Source organism: Micromys minutus, assembly GCF_963924665.1.
Source record: "Micromys minutus genome assembly, chromosome: 15".
NCBI lineage: Eukaryota > Metazoa > Chordata > Mammalia > Rodentia > Muridae > Micromys > Micromys minutus.
In genome coordinates this window covers 14,539,045-14,560,179 of record NC_137984.1, presented here as the reverse complement: position 1 = coordinate 14,560,179, position 21,135 = coordinate 14,539,045, and the positions used below count along the sequence as shown (strand labels likewise).

The window sequence follows — 21,135 nt, the reverse complement described above, 5'->3', positions numbered from 1 at the left end:
GCTGCTTGGGAATCTGCTAGGAAGGACTGAAGATTTGCAAACATGCAGAATGGAATCAAGATATCTGACTGTTATTAACGAACACCAGAAAGCATCCAGCACTTGAACAGCCAGGCGGCAAAGCAACCTTCCCCCTGCTTGAACTTGAGGATGTGTAGAAGAGTCAGATGCTAGAGACAGATGTTAGCCTGAACTCTGTCATGGTTCAGTCTTGTGAAAGACCAAGTTACCAGGCACAGAGCAACATCATTCTCCTGTGGGGTCTTGTCCAAGGAGGTTTCAGCATGCAAGGAGCTAAGTCCTTATGGTGGAGGGACAATGAGTACCTACTGTGGGCAGTAGCATGTTCTTCATGGGAATGCTAATGCCTCCTGTTCGAGAACCACCAGGCCATTTCTTACATATTGCTACTATATGCATATGCAGTGGGCATAAACTTACAATATTTATACATTAACGTAAATAAACCATGATGTCAGGTTACTTATCTTCAGAAAGAAGAACCAACCAAAATATTATTATCTCTTTACCATGATAACTGGGATATTTAGATAGTAGTGTGTATAAAGTATCTTGGTCTTTGTAGGCATGTAACACTAGTTGCTCTATTTAGGTTTGTTGGATACTTTCAGCCAAAACGGTTGGCCTGGTTAATTATCTTCACAGTTGATGAGGGTTTTGGAAACTGAACGTTTAATGGGACTGATAGAAGCCGTGTCAGCTTTCCCGTCTTAAGGAATTTTGTAACACCTACGTTTTTTAATGGCCATAAACCAACACTACACAAGCACTGTGTATAACCCACCAGGAAGTCTACAGAGGCTGATCACAGAAGGATGTTTGTCCTTCAGATTGCTGTTTGGAGTCCTGCTCTCTAGTTGCCATGTTTTTAGTCCTACTTCTGGTCACATCTTTTGAGTCAGTGCTTGTGGATAGTAGAATGTTAGCTAAGTACTTGTGGATAGTAGAATGTTAGCTAAGTACTTGTGGATAGTAGAGTGTTAGTCAAGGTTGAAAAGAGAAGCAACTCTACACTAAGGAGCGCACTAACAGTGTCTGGTGCTATTGAAGCAAGCTGATGAGAGCTGGACCACGCACTGGAAAACAGTCTCTTTCCTATCACATTTGTTAGTCTTTTGCTCAGCAGCATATAATGGTGGTTCTGGCCCCACCTTTTCTTCCTCCCTCCCTCCCTCCCTCCCTCCCTTCCTTCCTTCCTTCTTTCTTTCTTTCTTTCTTTCTTTCTTTCTTCCTGCCTTCCTTCCTTCCTCTCTTCCTTCCTTCCTTCCTTCCTTCCTTTCTCTCTCTCTTTCTCTCCCTTCCTTCCTTCCTTCCTTCCTTTCTTTCTTTCGTTCTTCCTTCCTTCCTTCCTCTCTCTCTCTCTCTCTCTCTCTCTTTCTTTCTTTCTTTCTTTCGGTGGAGATTTTTCAAGACAGGGTCCTGAAACTCAGAGATCTTCCTACCTGTTCTTCCCAAGTGTTGGAATTAAAGACATTTGCCACCACTGCCTGGCCCCTGACAACAAAGATGTAAGGTGTTAGGCACCATGTGTGCACACTCTCTGGATTTTAGTTCAAAGTATCAGGAGGAATATAAAACCACCAGCCAGCCAGCCAAGCCTGGTGGCTTTTTACAAACCACCTCTGGGGAGACATGGGTGCAGGAATCTTGTGCTGTAAGATAATTTCCCTCCTTGTCATCTTACTGTTTTCTGTATTCAGAGTTGTATTAAAAACACGTTCCACACCCATTCCAGGGAACACCAATGCACAAATTCCTTATGAAGCAGTTTTCACTGAGACGCGATGGTGGAGCAGCTTCAAGGAACATGGAAATCTATTTCTTGTGAAAATTTTGAAAACTACATGAAGGAATTGGGTGAGCCATGTTTATGTGTACATTATACCCAGCATGAGCCATGTTTACGTGTATGTTATATCTAGCATGGAAGATACTTTGGTGACATATGACATGTGTGTGAATAAGAGTCATCTGGTCCCTCTAATTTTTCACGTAGACAAAAAATATTGATTTACCACCAAAACACAGTTCTGTACAAACCAGATTGAGATTGGTATATTCTCCATGGACCCACAGAAACTAGATGCACAGACACCATTTATTAAACAGAAAACTATTTTATTAATAATATATGACAAAGAGATACTTTAAAATAGTAACTCTTTTTATAGACACTGGCTCTAATGTTTAGGGTCTTTTGTCACTTCTGATGGATGCTGGTTTTCCTTGGGGTGTGGTCCCAGCACTGTGATTGACACTGTGTTCCTTCTGCCTTTTTTTCTCCTATAGTCTAACATCTCTCTCCTTTGATGATTATTTTTTATTATTAATTATGATTGTATGTGAACACGATATGCGCATGTGTGAGTACAGGTGTCGTGGTGTGGTATAGAGGTCAGAGGACATCACTGTGGAATCCTGGGTTTTACCTTCCATGTTGTGTGTGGCCTGGTGTTAGATATAGGTCACAAGGCTTTTCTTCCCCCTCTGAGCCATCTCTCCAATGCCTCCACTCTCTTATGGGCATGCCAAGGGTTCTTTCACCAGCCAAGATAATCTCCTTATAATCTCTGTGCTGCACATCTTCTGAGTTTCCTCAGCAGGTAAGGTATATCCACAGAGTATGGGAATTAGGACATGATTAATTTGGAAGTTATTATCCAACCTGATATATGCCATGATTATATACCAACAGGGAGAAACGCATTACAATATTCCCCCAAGTCACCTGCTAGGATCCACCTTGGATATTGTTTCCCACGAGACTCTATTTCTATTGAAAGCATTCCTAAATGGACCAACAAAACATGTACGCCAAAGGCAGTTCACTGAAGTATTGTCTGTAGCAACAAAAAGCAGAAATGTATCAGTCATCAAAGGGGAGAAAAAAAGAAGTGAACATTGGTTATATGCATCTCATAGAAGACTATGCACATGTGGGGGGAAATATCTTTATGTACTGACATTAAAATCTCCAAGACATAAATATAAGAAGAAAGGAAAGGTGAATACCAGTTTATCAAATGAGCTAATTCTATGTTTAAGACCTTATTTGTAGAGAGTTGTCTGTATAACATTATAATGCATACAGCAACATTTATTGCACACTCGATGGTAAGTTTGTCTTATGAATATTTTGCTGCAGTGAAATATGTAGTAGTGAGCTGTATAAAACTTTGTGTCTGGTAAGTTTTGCTATATAATGATTTTACTTATTTGCAGTTTTTAAATAATAAAATATATAACGTTAAAAAATGTAATAGAGATCAAACAACCCAAACACATGTACACACATACCACATGAAATAAGTAAACACAGGAAGATAGATATTTGAATTCATATAGCACGAAGCCTGCCTACTGAAGAAATCTCCTCACTGTGAAAGAATTGTGCTAATAGACAGAGTCCTTGAAATCAAGCACAGACGTAACTGTTTGTCCATGACCTTCCTCCTAGGCGTAGGAAGAGCCAGCAGGAAACTGGGCTGTCTGGCGAAGCCCACTGTGACCATCAGCACAGACGGAGATATGATCACCATCAAAACCAAAAGCATCTTTAAAAACAAGGAGATCTCCTTCAAGCTGGGGGAGGAGTTTGAGGAAATCACACCACGTGGCCGCAAAAGCAAGGTGAGGCTGACGCCAGACCGCCAGACCTTCGGAGAACTTGCATATGGATGGTAATTAGAGATATAATGCATTGGGATGCAACAGCCCACATACATTCCAAGGGTCTCTGAGACAAACTTTTGCCTTAACACTAAGCCTTGAAGACCCCAAAAGCAAATATACACTACGATCCCTTCGGATTCTTGCATCTTACCCCTCGGAAGTGTGAAGTATATTTTATTCCTTGTTCTAGTTTCATTTCTGATGATGAGCTAAGCACCCGAGAAGAAGACACTTAGTGAAGAAAGGGTTTAGTTGACAGACAATTCCATGCCATGGTCCATCATTTCAGGGAAGTCGAGCTTCGAGTCACATCACAGCCACAGTCAGGAGCAGACAGAAAACAAACACATCCTCGCCTGCTTTCTGTAGGTTTCCTTCTTCCGTATACTCTTACCCCAGCCAGGTATCTCTCAGCACAGAGAACGGTACCACACAAGGGAGGCTGAGGAGGTTGGGGTTTCCTACATCAGTTAACCTTCACGGCAACCCCCAAGACATACCAACAAGTCAACCTGATCAAGACAATTCCTCTTAAGATGCTTCCCAGGTGGCCCTAGGTCCTGTGAAGTTGGCCAGTACACGTACCCCTGGGTGGGAGTGTACAATTCTTTGGTGGGCACCTGAAAATGCACGCAAGACACTGAGTCCAGTGCCAACGCTCAGTGGACCACATTTGGAAAGCAATCTACCTAAACTAGTATTCAGCCCTGTCAGGAATGAAAGTGCTCCCTTTCATTTTGTGGGCTTTCATTGTGTGTGTGTGTGTGTGTGTGTGTGTGTGTGTGTGTGTGTGTGTAAGACAGACAGACAGAGACTGAAAGAAAAAAACACACGCACACACAGAGAGACAGTGACAGAGACAGACAGACAGACAGACAGACAGACAGACAGACAGAGAGAGTTTTATGGCTTTTAATCTTCAGGGGCTCGGGCCGATGGAGATTTAAATGTCTTGTTCTTGCAACCGCACCATTACACACATGGTCTCCTCAGTGAACAAGGTAAAGAAAGAGACTCCAGGCTTTTCATTCATAGCCAGAAAGTGACACACATAATTTTTACATGTATCTCACACCTCCAATTGAAATGCAGCATTTATTTATAATATATACTTGTATTTTATAATTGAGTGTTATCAGTTTCCCTATGGTAGATTGTATCATCTCAAAATAAACTTTGTTATCTGTTTCCCAGCACAGACTATATTATATTATGTATATTATATAATAGTTTATCAACAAACGTTTTTTAATGACCTCAGCTGATCTCTGCTAAGGTTAATATTCTGATAAAAGGAATTGTTATACCCTTTGACTGAGGTTTAATAAACGCAAGACTTCAAATTCCGGTACATGTAAATCTGAAAGAATTTTGACTGAAAACAATTAATAAAGGCATCTCAGATATCTGGGATAAAATGTAAAGAGAAACTGAAGAAGCAAAGGCAGTTAGCACAGACAAAGCAACCCTGGGGAATTCTGCCCCGTAAGAACAAGAAAAGGATTATTTTTCTCCTTTCAGCCTCTCTGGGAACGAGAACTAGTCTCAAGTTTGTTGAAACAGACACTTGCGATGTAAATAGCATCTTGAATCCTCAGAATCACTTTAACACCTTCTAAGAAGACATCAGGGTTCGTACGCGCCGACCTAACTTGGTTCTGCTTTTACAGAGTACAGTAATCTTAGATAATGACTCCCTGGTTCAAGTTCAGGACTGGGACGGCAAGGAAGCCACGATCCGCAGGAGGCTGGTGGACGGGAAAATGGTGGTGGTAAGTGCTCTGGTGTTTCCCGAAGCATCTACCAGAAAAGCACCCGAGCACCTGCCCTAAAGCCAGAAACTGAGCCTGGCTTCTTTTCTCTTACCGGAGGTGAAAGGAAACATTTGCAAGATAACCGTATGTATCTTCGTAAGAATTTGAAACACGCAGGGACTGAGAAGTTGAAGCTCTGAAAGGAAGTTTAAAAATAGTGCGTTCCCTGATCTCCCGCTCACGGGTGCACGAAAGCAAGCGCAGAGTTGGGCAGTGAGGGTTTCAACACAAGGTCGCGATCCTCTGCCCCATGGATTTGTCGCTGTGTAGGAGGAAAGAAAGCTTTAAGTTGGAGAGGTGTGAAGCTCAATTGCGGAGGTGGTTCTCGGTGTACGGAGCACAAGCAAGTCAGGGCAAGGAGGTGTTTCTGCACAATCCCACGTTGTTATTGACGTAATCCTCACGCTAATCCCGTGGTGTAAGGCGCACTGTCCAGTCTAAGAGTTCAGGAAACAGATTCATTCACTGATTTACCTCCACAGAGAAAGCTAGAAAGTGTGGAGTTCTGGGATTAGAGCTCAGTCCCTGGATGCCAATTTATCACCGGACTCCACCCACCCCACCCTCTCCTGCCGCCTTTAGACTCTACCAGCACCGAAATGGAAATAAAGAAAACTAGCTCTGGTGATCTCTGAGCTAATGTAGAGTATGTAGTTCAAAGGAAAGGTACAAACGGCGCTGAGGAAAACAAAAAGTGCTCCAATCACTCTCGAGACCACATTTTTCTTTCTCTAAGGAAGGTTGAATTTTTTTTTCTTTGTAAAAATGTAACGATTTTCCTGAAAGGAAAGGATTAAGTCGAGCGTCTTAGAATGACAGGAGACAATAGACAAACGATGGGTCAATCCTAGTAACGAGCCTGTAGTTCGCTGAGAACGCTACATTCAGACTCCAAGGTTTCGTCTCTGAATCAGAACTTTGGGCAAGTCATTTCACCTCCTCAAGACTCTGAATTCCTTAAGTGGTAGACAGTACCTTCTCAGAAGCTCCCGGAGAGAACTGATCACCACGTGAATTTGTTCTTTGAAACCCCTGCAATCTTGCCTTTGTGTAAGCTAGTATACTTATTTAAAAACTGGGCAGTATGTAGGGTTGCAAAGATGCTTCAGTGTGGAGCCATAAATTACTTAAATAAGAGCTTCAGATTCCAAACTGTTATTTCTTTTTCATATCTCTGAAAATATAATTGCAAATTCCATACATGTAGACCCACATGTACACACTGTGTGTCCAAGTCCCTATCTATAGAATCTAATAAAGATCTCCTTCCAAACGGCCACAGCACTTAGTTAATATTCCCTAGGTATCAGATTGATCAGCTTTACTGAAATATTTCCATCTTCTCTCCCCTAGGAAAGTGCAGTGAATAATGTCACCTGTACCCGAACATACCAGAGAGTTTAAGAACACTCCATCTCGAGGTCTCGGTGCTCTCAAAATGTCATCAGACATTGTTGGACTGAAACTCCCAAGTAAAATCTTTGAATGCTTGCACAAGTATCAGCGTGTGGCTCACTCTATAAGTTATGGCTGTGACAGCATCTAGCAGTGGAACCCGTGAGAAGGGACAGACTCATCTGCAAATCCATGGCAACCACCATGGCAACCACCAGAACTCAGAGAGGACCAATGCTCACCTGCATCCACTCAATAGGAATAGTGTATCTGCCCCAATTAAATGTAATCTTGACTGCTTCAGGCATAGTGTTATGCTGCGGTTGAACATGAAGGGCACATTCAGAACCAAGGGACACCCCAATTAAATGTTCAGCTCTGTCACAGAGAACTCTGCAAGTGCAGCCACATTATGGAAAGCAGCCACAATGAGTGGAATCTGCTTTATCCACAGCGGGTCTGGTGTTAGGCCTGGGGCTATGTTAGACACCTCAGGGACCTGACAGCTAACTTTGTAGATGGAGTAAAAAGGCCCTAGTCAGTTCATTGTCAACTCTAATCCTGGGGAAAATTCATAAGCAAAAGGTTACTAAACAAGTGTTTATAACACCTGGGCAGAATGCTCTGACATCACTTTTGTGAATTAATTGTGTCATTATCAGCAAGGGTTGCATTTGAATCAGTGACAAAGACTTTTGTCTGAGGAGAGAAGCAAAGGTTCAGTTCTGCTTTCTCAATGTTTATCAAAGTCTTCTTTCCACACTTCAGCCTTGATACAATGTATCGGACCTAGCTTATGTCAATAACCATTATTTAGAGTATTTAAGTGATATGGAATTATCTAAAGGAGGCATAACAGCTCTTCACAATCTTTGATTTCTCCTTTTAGATCATATTCTACAAGTTAGATGCTCTCAACATCCCTGACATTTTCCTCTGACTTTTCCTGTCATATGCATGCATGTGTGGTGGACATACAACCACACACACAGAATAAATAATTGTAAGAAAACAATAAAAATCCTGAAAGCATTAACTTGGATTTGTAACACCCGAGAAATCCACCCTAACCTAAACTCTTATGTCCTGGAGGGCTCAGGAAAACAACCTGCCTCAGTTGCAAATGTAAGAGTAGAGACAGCCAAGCCTTGACTCACCAGTCACCCATGAGAGACAGTTTCCAGGAACTGTTGCTCAACCCCCTCCTCACACAATCAATCAGATCTAAGGGCATGAGGCATGAAGTCAGACACAGCCAGACGAGAGAGCTCCTAGTCAGCAGTTACAGCTTAGTGCTTTGTCTCTTTGTCATCAGCGAGACAGTTGGGTGTTGTGGATATTATATATTTAGAAAGCGTTTACACTGACAGTGTGTGGCATGACTTGAAAACACACTCTGGGGATCCCAGAGTAGAATTCTTATTTCAGCAGAGAACTGAGGTGTCCCAGAGAGGGCGGTGCCAGGATCCCTTTTGTATTGTGTGATCTCTTAGCAAATGCTATCAGCCATTTCACATCCTTATGGACAAAAGCAAAGACAGACAGAGCCATGGCTCCAGACCACTTTAAGCGGAGTTGATTTTGCTTGTTTATTTTGTATTTTGTTTTTAATTTATTATTAATTTTTAACAGGGTCTTTCTATGTAGCCTGGGCTAGCCTCAAACTCTCAGAACCTTCCTTTCCAAGAGCAAGATTTTTGGGTGTTTGGAGATGGAATCTCAGTATGTTGTTCATGATGGTTCTGAATTTCTGGATCAGGCCATTCCCCTGCCTCAGCCTCCTGAGAAGCTGGTACACACTGCCTTGACCAGAGTGGTTGATTAGACAATTATGTAAATAATTGTCTAAAGACAGGTACAAACAGGAATCTTGCTGACAGGGACTCATTTAAGCTTTATGGCCAAAGAGCTTGATCTTCCTCATTCAGGGGTGTGTGGCTTTTTTGCCTAAAGTTTACAGCTTAATTTTAATTACTAACAATAATCACCGTTCTAGCAATGCACCTCTCATCCAGTGTATAAGGTGCAGATACAGACAGACAGACAAAGCAAAAACCAAACCAAACAACAAAAACCAGTCAGAACTTCATTGCCAGAGCAGACTCCAGATAACACATTAAAAATTACCTTTCTATCACTTCCTGTCCAATAGTCTTCATTTTCTGTTGGGCTATATACCCAGCCTTTCCATACGATGATTTGCCCGGAGTTAGATATTTCACATCTCCTTGCTTTAACCATTACCAGTGACACGGAAGAAGTTACAATTATTGTGTAATGTTGTGGTGAGGTAATGAGATAAAAACCACATCAATTACTTCAAATCAAGGATTGGTCCTCTTTTTTTTGTTTTAAAGGAAAAAAAAATCTTTACCAAGACACAGTTCACACCCAATAAAGCTTACTTATTAAAGAACACAGCTCAATTGTACGCTTAGCATATTTATAAAACTGTCAGCTATAATCTAGTTGTAAAACGCTATTACCACGCCTCCTCTGCCTGCAGAAACCTGCATTGCTATGATTAAAGGGTCTATTGCTTTTCTTGATTTGAGTAATAGGTTTTGTGGTTCTTGAAAGCTGAGCACCCAGTTGTCCAGGGTGGAAGACTGTGAAAGACTGTATTGAAGTGTTTGACAGTGTGACAGTCTTTGCTTTGTTTACTCCTTAATAAAGAGGCTGAAGTAGGTTTCAAATGAGATTCTGATATGTCTGGAACTGCAAACACTTGGTTAATTCAGAACAGCCTAGCCAGAATTACTTGTAGGGTCTCCTCCTCTGCTACATTGCCCTGCACCGTCTGTTACTTCCTAGATAGTTAAACGTTATGCTCCCTCTGCCCCTCCCATATTAGTTCTCAGATACATCTTAATGAGCAAGAGTTAGGCTGGAAACATAGCTCAGTGGAAGAGCACTTGCCTATCCTGTTTAAGGCCTGGGATTTGACCCCTAGCACCAAGTAAACAAAGCATCCTAAGGATGTCATAATGGGAAGCCTCATGTACTGGCTGGTTTTGTGTCAACTTGACACAAGCTGGAGTTATCACAGAGAAAGGAGCCTCAGTTGAGGAAATGCCTCCAGGAGATCCAGCTGTAAGGCATTTTCTCAACTAGTTATCAAGGGGGGAGGGCCCAGCCCATTGTGGGTGGTGCCATCCCTGGGCTGGTAGACCTGGGTTCTATGAGAAAGCAGGCTGAGGAAGCCAGGGGAAGCAAGCCAGTAAGTAGCATCCCTCCATGGCCTCTGCATCAGCTCCTGCTTCCTGACCTGCTTGAGTTCCAGTCCTGACTTCCTCTGGTGATGAACAGTGATATGGAAGTGTAAGCTGAATAAACCCTTTCCTCACCAACTTGCTTCTTGGTCATGGTGTTTGTGCAGGAATAGAAACCCTGACTAAGACACCTTACATTCTTGACGTGAGCTTGTACCAGGGATGTGCCCCACCCACAGATAAGAGCTCCGGAGGTTGTACGAGTCAGTAAAGTGCAAGATGAACAGACAAGAGCTTTAGGATTTGGGGACTTGTTTCTAGTGCTATTTCTGTCACAAGGGTTAGGGTTGCCCTGTGTCATAAACAGCTGGAGCATGGGCAAAAATATTAGAAGCATATTTTTTTGAAGATTAGAACCTAGGAAAGCCAAGACCATGATGTCTTAGGGGAGGAAAACATTGGAAATGGGCCCCACCACAAACAAAGCCTTTAGCTTAGCCACAGCTTTAATGGTAGTAATGAGACCCATGGCAGTTTGAATAGAATTTTAAGGCACCCAGGAGAGGTTCTGGAAAGGAGGGTGGCCGCAGAAAGTGGAAATCTGCAGTCAGTGGTTAGGGTGCCTTGTGTATCCACAGTGTAAACCAGCAAAGCCTGGAGACAAATGGCCAAACTGATGCGGAATAAGCCCTCAGCAGACCTCAAAGAGGGCAGGGAACAGAGCCGAGGCTTGGTAGAGCAGGCAGTCCGAGCACTCAGCATTTACAATAGTCAGCAGTGACTATAGAGGGTGGTGGAGCCAACTATCCCTAGACTAGAACTGGGCCAGCGCCAGCTTAATCAAACTCAAGGCTGAGAAAGAGGAAGGTGAACTGTGCTAGAAGAGCTAAATGTGATCTAGATACATTGCATGCTTTTATGAAAATCCAAATAACTAAAAATATCAATCAAGATAACTTGAACCTAAGAGATGAGGGGAAGGTGATCAAACATCTAGAGTAAAGCCAATAGAATATTAGAAAGAAGCACTTGCAATGCAGGTTAAAACTCGATAGACCCCGGAGAAAGAAGTTAGTGATCTGAAGATGCAACAGAAGAATCTATGGAGGTCAGCTCACAGACTGATGTGAAGACTGGCAGTGCTTTGGGCCAAAGAGAGCCCCTAACTCAGGTGTAAGCATTCCCACCCCCCGAAGCCACAGTCAACGACAATTGGATGTGAAGGTGGGGTTGCAGCTGTAAGTCCCCAGAAGTCCCTCAAAGTGGTGGTGTATTAGGTATGTGCCATACTGGCCACCCAAAAATTGTTCTTGGAATAATCCAAATTTAATGATACAAAGAAGCGTTGGTTTATACAAGAATCTTCTATAAAACTCATTTGTAAAGAAAAATGTGACTGACTGTTCGGTTTTACTATCTGTGATACAGAAAAGGTTTCTTTAAATTTTTTTTACTATATATATAAATATTTTACAAATTAATTTGCTAACCTTATGCTATTTAAAAGCAAAACCAACATTTATCATCAATAAATTCCAAGAAGTAGGAGGTCATTTGGTCTCTTTTGGGTTCACTGGGCTCACAAGAGGCTTTGCCTCCCTTGAAGTGCTAATAAATACTGGGCAGGTGGATCAAGGAACCTCCTCTCTTGGGCTTCCTTAGCCACGAAGGAGTATTTCCCACAGCTTTCCTCAAGGTGGCGCTATGTACAGTGGTAAGGCTCACCTGTGTTACCTTGCCACTGGAACCATAGTTCTTTTAACCTTTAAGTCGTCCCATCTTTTTTCTTTTGAATCTGTCATGCTCCTGACCCCACCCCATTAGGACTGAGCCCCGACTATTGGCTGTGATGAACACATCCTGTATCTCATTTCTCTTGGGTAGATCACACACACTTGAGGTTAAAGGACATGCTCTCAGACACCCCCACCAGCACTGTGTGAAATGAAAATTTTATCACTCCCCCTTCCCCCCGCCAACAGATGGAATCGTCTTTTCCCATCTTTTTATTGGGTATTCTCTGCATTTACATTTCAAATGTTATTCCCCCCTCCCCCTCCCATTGCCTCCATGAAGGTACTCCCTCTTTCAACCACCCTCTCCCACCTCAGCACCTTGGCATTGCCCTACACTGGAAAAATGAGCCTTCACTGGACCAAAGGCTTCTCTGCCCATTGATGCCAGACAATGTCATCCTCTGCTGCATATGCACCTGGAGCCATGTGTCTCTCCATGCGAACTCATTGGTTGGTGTTTTAGTCACTGGGAGCTGTGGAAGGTTTTTGGTTGGTTGATAATTTTCTTCTCATGGGGTTACAGACCCTTTCGGCTCCTTCAGTCCTTTCTTAGATGGAATAGTCTTAACTTTGATCTGTTCTAATAGGTGTTCAGCCGATCCAGCCTTTTCTAAACCATCGATTTTTTAGGTTTGGTACATTTTTCAGGTTTTTTACAAATTCCCCCACATTTAGGTTGTTTATATATAAAGGCAAAAACATGTTAGTGAAGAAAAAAAAAAAAAAAACCCCAGGTTTTCTAATGAATGCATGGAGTAAAATCATAGTTCCGAGACATTTCCTCCCATTGTACACTTCATGTATTTAGTTTGAGTCTTTCCTAATTCTTCCACCTCCCTGACAGCTCCTATCAGGAGTCCTCAAATGACACTGTTTTCCCTGGCTCGTCAAAGGACTTTCTGTCGTTGATATCTCTTTCAAAGCAAGACACTGCCGGGAAAAGGACTAGGTTAATCTCAGCAATGGCTGAATCCTGGCTGAGCTGAACCTGCACAAGTTCTGGGGGATGGAATGTAGACAGAGGTGGAATGTAGGGTGGGAGGGTGGGGGTTAGGAGGGTGGGAGTGGGAGGGTGGGGGCGGGAGGGTCGGCTATTGATGCAACTGGAACCCTGGGAGGATTTTCTCTCTTCTCTGCCCTCTTATACAACTGTCCAGGTTTCGGGTTATCCTTAAGTGCACACATTAGGCAAGGATGGAACTGCTCCAGCTTGGAAGGCACCGCCAGGCAAGGCCTTTGCAGTTTTCCATTCCCATGTCCACACACTTGTCAGCCCAGGAAGAAGTTAACAGAAATACAAAGTAAGTACATTGACTATGACAGACTAAGGCAGTATTGCCCTGTGTCATGGAGACCCTGCAGCTTTGGGTCTGCAGGACCGGCCCTTTCCCTTGCTCCAGCCGTTCATAGATGCGATTTTTGGAGTGGCCCAACTCGAAGCCCTGGGATCTGGGTTCGTGTGGTAGCTGAGCTGTTCAGCCTTCCAGCTCTCCCAGCTGTACCACCAGGGTGCGCTCCCCAGTGCTGCCCAGGTTAGCTCACCCAAAGCTGAAGCTAGCAAGAGGCAGGGTCAAACTCTTGCTTTTGTGCTTTTGGGGGCTGGCTCACTGCAGCCTTTGCCATTAGGGCCAGCTCTTACCTGCTCCTCAGGCAGTGTTGGGGGAGCATCTCTCCTCCAAGCCACCCCACAGCAGACAAGGGGCGGGGCCAGCTCTTCCCTCTGTCCTCAGGGCCTGCTCAGCCCCCAACCCCAACACCAAGGCCAGCTCCACTATGCTGCTCAGGCAGGGCATAGGGGCCCATTCTCCAGAGTGAGAGGTAGGGCCAGCTCACCAGTGTCACAGCAAATAAGGAACAGGGCCAGCTCTGCACAACCCTTGGACATCACCATGATCTCAGGCAGCTGCCCAGACTCGGGATGTCCACACGGTCTTCAGTGGTAACATGAGCCACAGACATTGACACAGACCTTTGCTGCTAAATGGCCACGGGCCCAGACATAGCAATTGGCTGTAGCATGGACTGGGACTTCACCGTGACCCCGGGTGGCGATGCATGCTGCTCACAGCAGGCTACTCCCCTCTCTGCCCTCGAGTCTCCAGTCCCATTTCTCTTCACACTGCTTGAGCTGCCCCGGTACTCTTTCTCTCCCATCAGTCCATCACACACTCACACATTGTGGCGGCTCCTGTAGGTTGTCCCCTCCTGCCCACGCCTCATGGCATGGCAGCAGGAAGACCTCTTGGTGTCCTTCTCCTGCCCAAGCATTGTGGTGTGGTTGTGGGTGACACTTTGTGTGTCTGTATCCTACCTGTGCCACTGAGTGGCATGGTGGAAGATGGGTGCCCAGATGTCCACAAATGCCTTTTTCTTTTTAAAGGAAAAAAAGTATATTCAATTGATTCCTCAGAGACCATCCTTTGCCCCCAGGTCATAATAATTTATTCTATTTTGGTAGTTCTCAACCTTCCTAATGCTGTGACCCTTTAACACAGTTATACATTCCTTTACTACAGTTTCATGCATTGCTAAATGACCCTTTAATGCAGCTCCTCAGGTTGTGGTGATTCCGAACCACAAGACTGGTTTTTACTGCTGTTTCATGACTTTAATTCAACTACTACTGCGAATCATAATGTAAATATCTAATATGCGGGATATCTGACATGCGACCCCCAAGGGGTTGTGACCCACAGGTTGAAAATCTGGGGTTGTGACCCACAGATCTGCTGTTTTTTTTCTTTTTATTTTCTTGGCTAGTATTCACATTTAGGAGATAACATGGATTCCGATTCAGGATGCGCTTAGATAAAATTTGGGCTAGGAACAAATAGAAAGCTACCAAGAAGCAGGAGGGCATCAATTGCTTTCTGGATCAAAGGTGGCCCACACTAGAGACGTCTTGGAGGAACAACAGCAAGCATAAAGAAAGGAGCCTTTCATCATTTAAAGCCATCATGGCCTGCCCTGAAAGAAGCCATTTTGCAACAGCCCCAGCAGGGCTGTGGATGGGGCTCTCGCAGAGAGCATTGCTTGGAATGGGCATGTGGAGATCAGAAAGACTCAGCTCCAACAACATCAAAGGTCATTGACAATGACCTTTCATCCTCAGGGTATTTTTTGTAACCTCTGAAAGACCAAAGTACCAGATAGTCAGTCCACAAAGGTGTTTTCCTTGAAAAACTAGAGGAATTTTTGCCACTGACACTTGGGGTTAAGCACAAAAACTCTGTTGTGATCCCCCTGAGTCACCTGAATCAAACCAGCAAACATTTCTATGCCTCAGTACAAATGCAGTGACAAATATGACATCATAGTGTTCTTGTGAAGATTCAAACATTAACACACTTAGAATGTCTCAAGGTATATAGGACATACGATGTTCACTTGGCATATAGCTATTACTAGACAGCAACTATGACTTATTTATCACCTCTCAGCCCTAATGTTAACACAGAAACATGGATGAATGAGAGAATACTCCAAACTCAAACTAATGAACTTAAGATCTCTCCTACCTTAAAATTACCTTATATACCTAAATTTGAGCTGGGAATAGTTTCCACCACCGCCCCTTGCTCATATTTCTAACTCCGTGGCTCTAATGCTGTGGTTAGTGTGTGGTTTCTGCCTTTCCGTCATTCGTTCATTTTTTTTTCTTCCTTCCTTCCCCTCCTCCTTTCTTTGGTTTTATTTTGTTTTTTGGAAAGGGGAAAGATTGATACAGAGTTTCCCTGTATAGCCCTGGCTGTCTTTGAAGCCACTGTGTAGACCAGGCTGGCCTTGAACTCCTGCCTCTGCCTCTTAAGTATTGGGATTAAAGGAGTGTACATTACTTCCCAGCAACACCCATACTGTTTATGTGGGTTTTGAGGGATTGAACTTTTACCCTCACACTTCCAAGGCAATTTCTTTACCAACCGAGGCATTTTTCTCTGCCCCTCTACCTTATTTTTACGAGCAATCTTCTGCCTCTGTCCTGGGACTTTGCTTCACTTTGCTCATGCCCTTGGTCCTTTCCTGTGTTCTATGGTTATGTGTTCTCCCCATCTTTTTCTCCCTTCTTCCCTCTTCACTCCCCTTCCTTCCTCTTCTCTTAGGTCCTCACATATTCAGGCTGGTTTCAAACTCACCACATAGTCAAGGATAACCTTGAACTTCCAATCTTCTGTCCTCTATTTCCTGAGTGTTAAGATTGCAGGTGTGCCTGGGTAATAGAATGGTGGGAATTGAACCCAGGACTTCATACATGTTAGGCAAACACTCCGACTGCAACATAAATTCTAGGCCCAATGTAATTCATTCTTTTAGTATGATCTCTGTTGTTAGGGCACAGTTTAGACCCTTTATGAAATGGAGACACATTGTTTCTAATACTTGATTTATGTTTCCAATTCCGGGATGACTGCTAACATTAGAACTACAGAAGCTCTAGGGGCGACTTAGGGCAACAACTGGGTCTTAAGTCCCATAATCTTCAGAAGAACCTGTCATTTAGACAGATATGCCAAAGCATAGTGTTGAAATATGTTTATGGTTAGAGATGATAATTGGAATTAGTTCTGCATAACTGCAGATCAGAAGAGGCCTCGTCTACTTCCTGTCATTTCTTTGATCAGCTTTCCTGTTTGCTACAGTATCATCGGCAGAAGAGACTAGAAGTCCAGGTGACCAGGTGACCACTGACCATTATGCCATGTTCCTTTGTTTCATATTTTGACTTAATTCTGAGTTTAATATCACCATTTTAAAACCAATCTGCAGTATTTCATGAAATCATAAAACATTTATAATTATTTTTCTTTGAGACTAGAAATAGCATTGTTAAATAACTCGTAGGATGTGTTAACTGTATTGATCAGGGGGGATTGCTGAAATTCACCTACTTGTATTCTCTTTCTAATGAATGAGCAAGTGTAAGAACGCATAATGACCATAGGAGACACTACTGTCATCAATTCTTCTGCAGTCACTTGTGTATTCCCTCATCTTCGTCCATGACAGTTGTCGTTAGGCTCCTCAGAGGCCTGAGCAAGCAAAGTGCTGGCCAACTCCGAAGAGAACTCAGAAGCTGACCTGGAGAACAGTGGGAAGTCACAGTCCCTGCTACAAGCACAGCTTCCCACGGTTGGCCATAACGCAGTCAGTAAATGGATTCAAGATTCTCCGACACTTAGCAGGTCTACCCTGTAAGAGAAGGGAGGGTGAAGAGGAGGTTTACCTCTGACTTCTGATCCGGCCTCTGGTTCTCTCACCAGGTGAAGCCCTTTTCTCCACAGATGTGAGACGCCCCCATCCCACCCCCATCCCAGTGATGCAGGGCTTCACTAGGCACAGTAACAGCGTGTATAGCTCACTGTACATCTTGAAACCTACAGGAATCTTTGTCTTAAAATGAGATGAAAAAAAATTAAGCTTCGTGGAGAATGTTTCAACAATTCTTTCTCAGAAGTTGTATTTTCCCATAACATTCTCCCAAGAAAAATGTAAAAATTGGGGGCTTCTAAACAAGCCTATTAAATTGTTTTTTTTTTTTTTTTTTTTTTTGTTCAGAATTGAACATTCAAAATTGAACGTTTAAAGTTATATTAAAAGCAGTTTTTAATATTATCATGGTACAAAGGACCTATGATGGCAAAAGCTGCTAAGACTCGTTACAATTAAATTGCTTTATTGACCCAGTACCTGCCAATATATTTGCTATTTGATTCACCTGTCACTAAACCTTTGGTTCTAGCATTTTAAAATGTTACCTTTTAGTAAATCCTTTAGAATAACAAAGCTTCAGGAGGGACCCTTTCCTTGTTTTCTAGCTACTTGCTCAATAATGGCTAATAGACTATTTTCACATCCCTGGCTTTCTTAGCTCCCTCTTCCCCGTCCCCACCCTTTCCTGCTTCCCTTTCTCACACAGAACATTCTGGAACGCACAAACAATGTCAAGTAGGTGGTCAAGAAACATGGTTATGGGATAAAAACAGCTCTGTGCTCGTAAATTGTCTCGGTATTCAATCTTCTGAGCGATTATGGGGAATGATGAGGTTAAGATAATGGGAGGCCATCGAGAAGACGGGGATGGTCTTTGGCAGGCACGGGTTCCTTCTGCCTGCTGTGTTTGTTTCTCACAGCACACACAGTACACACGGGAGACCCAGAGAGACACTGGGCTTTCACTCTGTACACCCTTGACTTCCATTCTCTACGTAATTGCTCATTAAGGAGGCTGATGATCTTTTCCCTGTTCCAAACCCAAGGAACATTTCAAACAACTCTACTAGTTAAAGCTGATAGACAGTAGAGTTAAGAATAGCGACTACCTGTTGCAATATCCTTTTCAACCCAATCGCCAATTTGTTGTATTTTCCTCTTCAACCCAAATAAACCCATTCAATGAAAACACAACTCAGTAATTAGGAAAACAAGCTGCGGTTTATTTCGGGCAGATTTACCATTACACTCTCTTTTCCCCTCCTAAGAAATCCCTCTCACTTGCCATGAACAGACCTGTTCCCGTCCCATCCTCCCTCCTTCTCCTCCGACTCCTCCTCTTCCGTTTTACTCCCTGACTCCTCCTCTTCCGCTTCCTCTCCCTTTTCCCACCTCCTCCCCCTGTCTATTCGTGCATTGCCTTAACATAAATCTACAACTACTTATCACAATCTCATATCAAGGGAATTTGTGCACACACACGTGTGTACAAATGTTGTGTGTGGGTGCACACGTTTGTGTATGTCATTCCTCTTCAGGCACCCTATACTATGTGTACTGAGACAGGGTCTCTCACTGAAACTCACCGAGTGCCCTAGGCCGGCTGGTCATTGAGCTCCAGACTCCTCCCTCCGCCTGCCTCCTCTCCGCTCAGGGCTCAGTACTGAGTTCCATGCCCAGGTTCTATGTGCGTGGTGGAATCCAGTCTCACATTCCCACACTCACAGCAGGCGCTTTAGCCTCATCTGCATTATGTACTCCAATCATGGGTACTTTCCTCGTGAGCCACAGACCGGCACAAATCTTAGCTTGAAATATATATTTAGTTAAAACTGAGTAGTCTGGAAGTAATCCGAACTGTTTCTGAATTGAGGAGCTAGGGTATAGTCCCTGGACTGTTGGCTACATTCAGCTTATGAACACTAAAGTCCTAGGTTCTTACGTCCATCAGGAGCTGAGCCTGAAGTTGTTCAGCAGGCTTGTTCAGGAGCTATTTTACGAGCATCGAACACTCATGGTTTGGTTGGCTTTGTTGCCGGGGAGTGAACGCGCTTGCCTGTTTAAGCCGCTTCGTTGGGATTTTTTTAAATTTTTTTCTCTGTCCTAACTCTCACCCCATGCCCCACGAGGTTCTTATAGAGGAGATTCTTTTCAGATTTAATCAACCTCGTACCCCCTGGCACATGAGCGGTAGGAAATGATGATCTTTCTTTTCCAAACTGGAAACACAGGCATTACCTGGGCAAAGGGAGTTCCCTGAATTTCTGGGGCCATGGGGGGGCGGTGGGGGGAGAAGAAAAGGATTCTGATGCAATTGATTAGATCAAAGGTATTTCTTTATCCTGTGTCAGGAGATGTTTTTTCCCGCATAATATCTACCTTGTTAGACACCACGTTATTAAGTACTGTGGTCATCTTGACTGTTCCTTCCCAAGGCCATCGGTTACTGAGAGGGACCATCTTTCATCTTAGCATCTTTGTTTTCCAGGATCTTTCTGTGGTTCACACGGTGAAATTACAACCTTGCCATTCTTGTGAAATTATGCCAGGTAAGGCCAGAGGACTAATTATTTCATTTATCCAAGCAGCAGAAGAATAATTCACCAGGAAGACAATCTTAGGCAATGGTTTCTACATCTGAGTAAGCATCCAGCCCCTTAGGGTGCCTTTGCTGTGTCAGGCCTTTGCCCAACCAATTCTGATTGCTGGCTAAGGTCCAAAAGTGGACATTCCTAACAACCTACAAGGTGCTGCTGGGGCAGATGGCCAGGGTACCACACTGCTCTGTGTGGCAGAGAGAAGAGGAAGGGGAAAGGAACAGGGGCCATTTATAGGGTTCAGCAGTCACCTGTCTCCAAATATCTCTGATGTTGCACCTTCAAGCTGCTGTGGTTTCCTGCCAAACAGCCCCGTGACCTTCCTGCCTTCCGTGACCCTGTGCCTTCTCTGCTTCCAGTTTAGTTCTGACTTTTGGTGTTAGCTCCAATTTTCTATATTTTTTGCTGGGAATATTTTTATATGATGAGTTTTTGCTTTTCTACTATGCACTATTTTCAAGAACGCACTGTAAATTTTCCCATGCCAAACAAAGATTACTGTGCAAAGGATATGAAGGTTCCCTCCCCCCTCTTTCTCTCTCTCTCAAATTAATTACATTGCAAATGTTGACCCCTTCCCAGTCCCCCCTCCCAGAGCTCTTCACCCCATCCCCCCTCCTCTCTTCCGAGACCAGTGCTTCCCACCTACTCACCCCCTATGTACCTACCTCCCCACTTCACCCCACCCCCATACCCCCCTTTTCTGAGGCATCAAATCTCTACAGGATTAGGTGCATCCTCTCCCACTGAGGCCAGACAACCCGGTCCTCTGATACATATGTGCCAGGGACCATGGGCCAGCCCATGTATGCGCTTTGATTGGTGGATTAGTCTCTGTTAGCTCTGAGGAGTCAGGGTTTGTTGACACTGCTGTTCTTACCATGGGGTTGCAATCCCCTTCAGTTTCTTCCCCTAACTCTTCTATAGGGATGGGGCCACCCACCCATCTTCGGAGTTTTTGACCCAGAATTGCTCCTGTCTAAAGGAAATGCAGGGACAAAAAAAGGAAAGTCCAGTGACTGACCCAACTTGGGATCCATCCCATTCACAGACACCTAACCCAGACACTATGTCTGATGCCATGTTGTGCTTGCTGACAGGAACTTGGGATGTGAAGACTTTATCATTGCAGCCCATCTTCCGTGATGACTCAGACGATCAGAGGGTGGCATGAGGAGACGCCTCTGCCTGCAACATCCTCTCAGTGACCACTTACTGCACTCTTCAACTCCCAACTTTACCCTAAGGCACAGCATCCGGTGCAGGGCTGCCTGCCCTCTCCAGTAGGAGTGTCGGTCCCCTGACTCTTGGGTACTGAGAGTATTTCTCTGTAGTACATTTGTTTATTTAAAAGTTTATACTCCACGATGCAGGAGCACCAAGTTTTGTTATTGTCCCTAATGTCATCAAGAGTAAAAGT

The 21,135-nt window shown here is 43.8% G+C and overlaps 1 protein-coding gene across 1 annotated transcript; it reads left to right on the top strand.

Moving 5' to 3' along the window:
- Positions 1-1,805: 1,805 nt before the first annotated feature.
- Positions 1,806-6,911, top strand: FABP12 (fatty acid binding protein 12; the record flags this gene model as incomplete). The annotated part of the gene is made up of 4 exons (XM_080929300.1): positions 1,806-1,878; positions 3,479-3,651; positions 5,364-5,465; positions 6,861-6,911. 4 exons carry the CDS (start codon positions 1,806-1,808, stop codon positions 6,909-6,911), a joined length of 399 nt encoding a protein of 132 aa, XP_080785426.1.
- Positions 6,912-21,135: the final 14,224 nt, after the last annotated feature.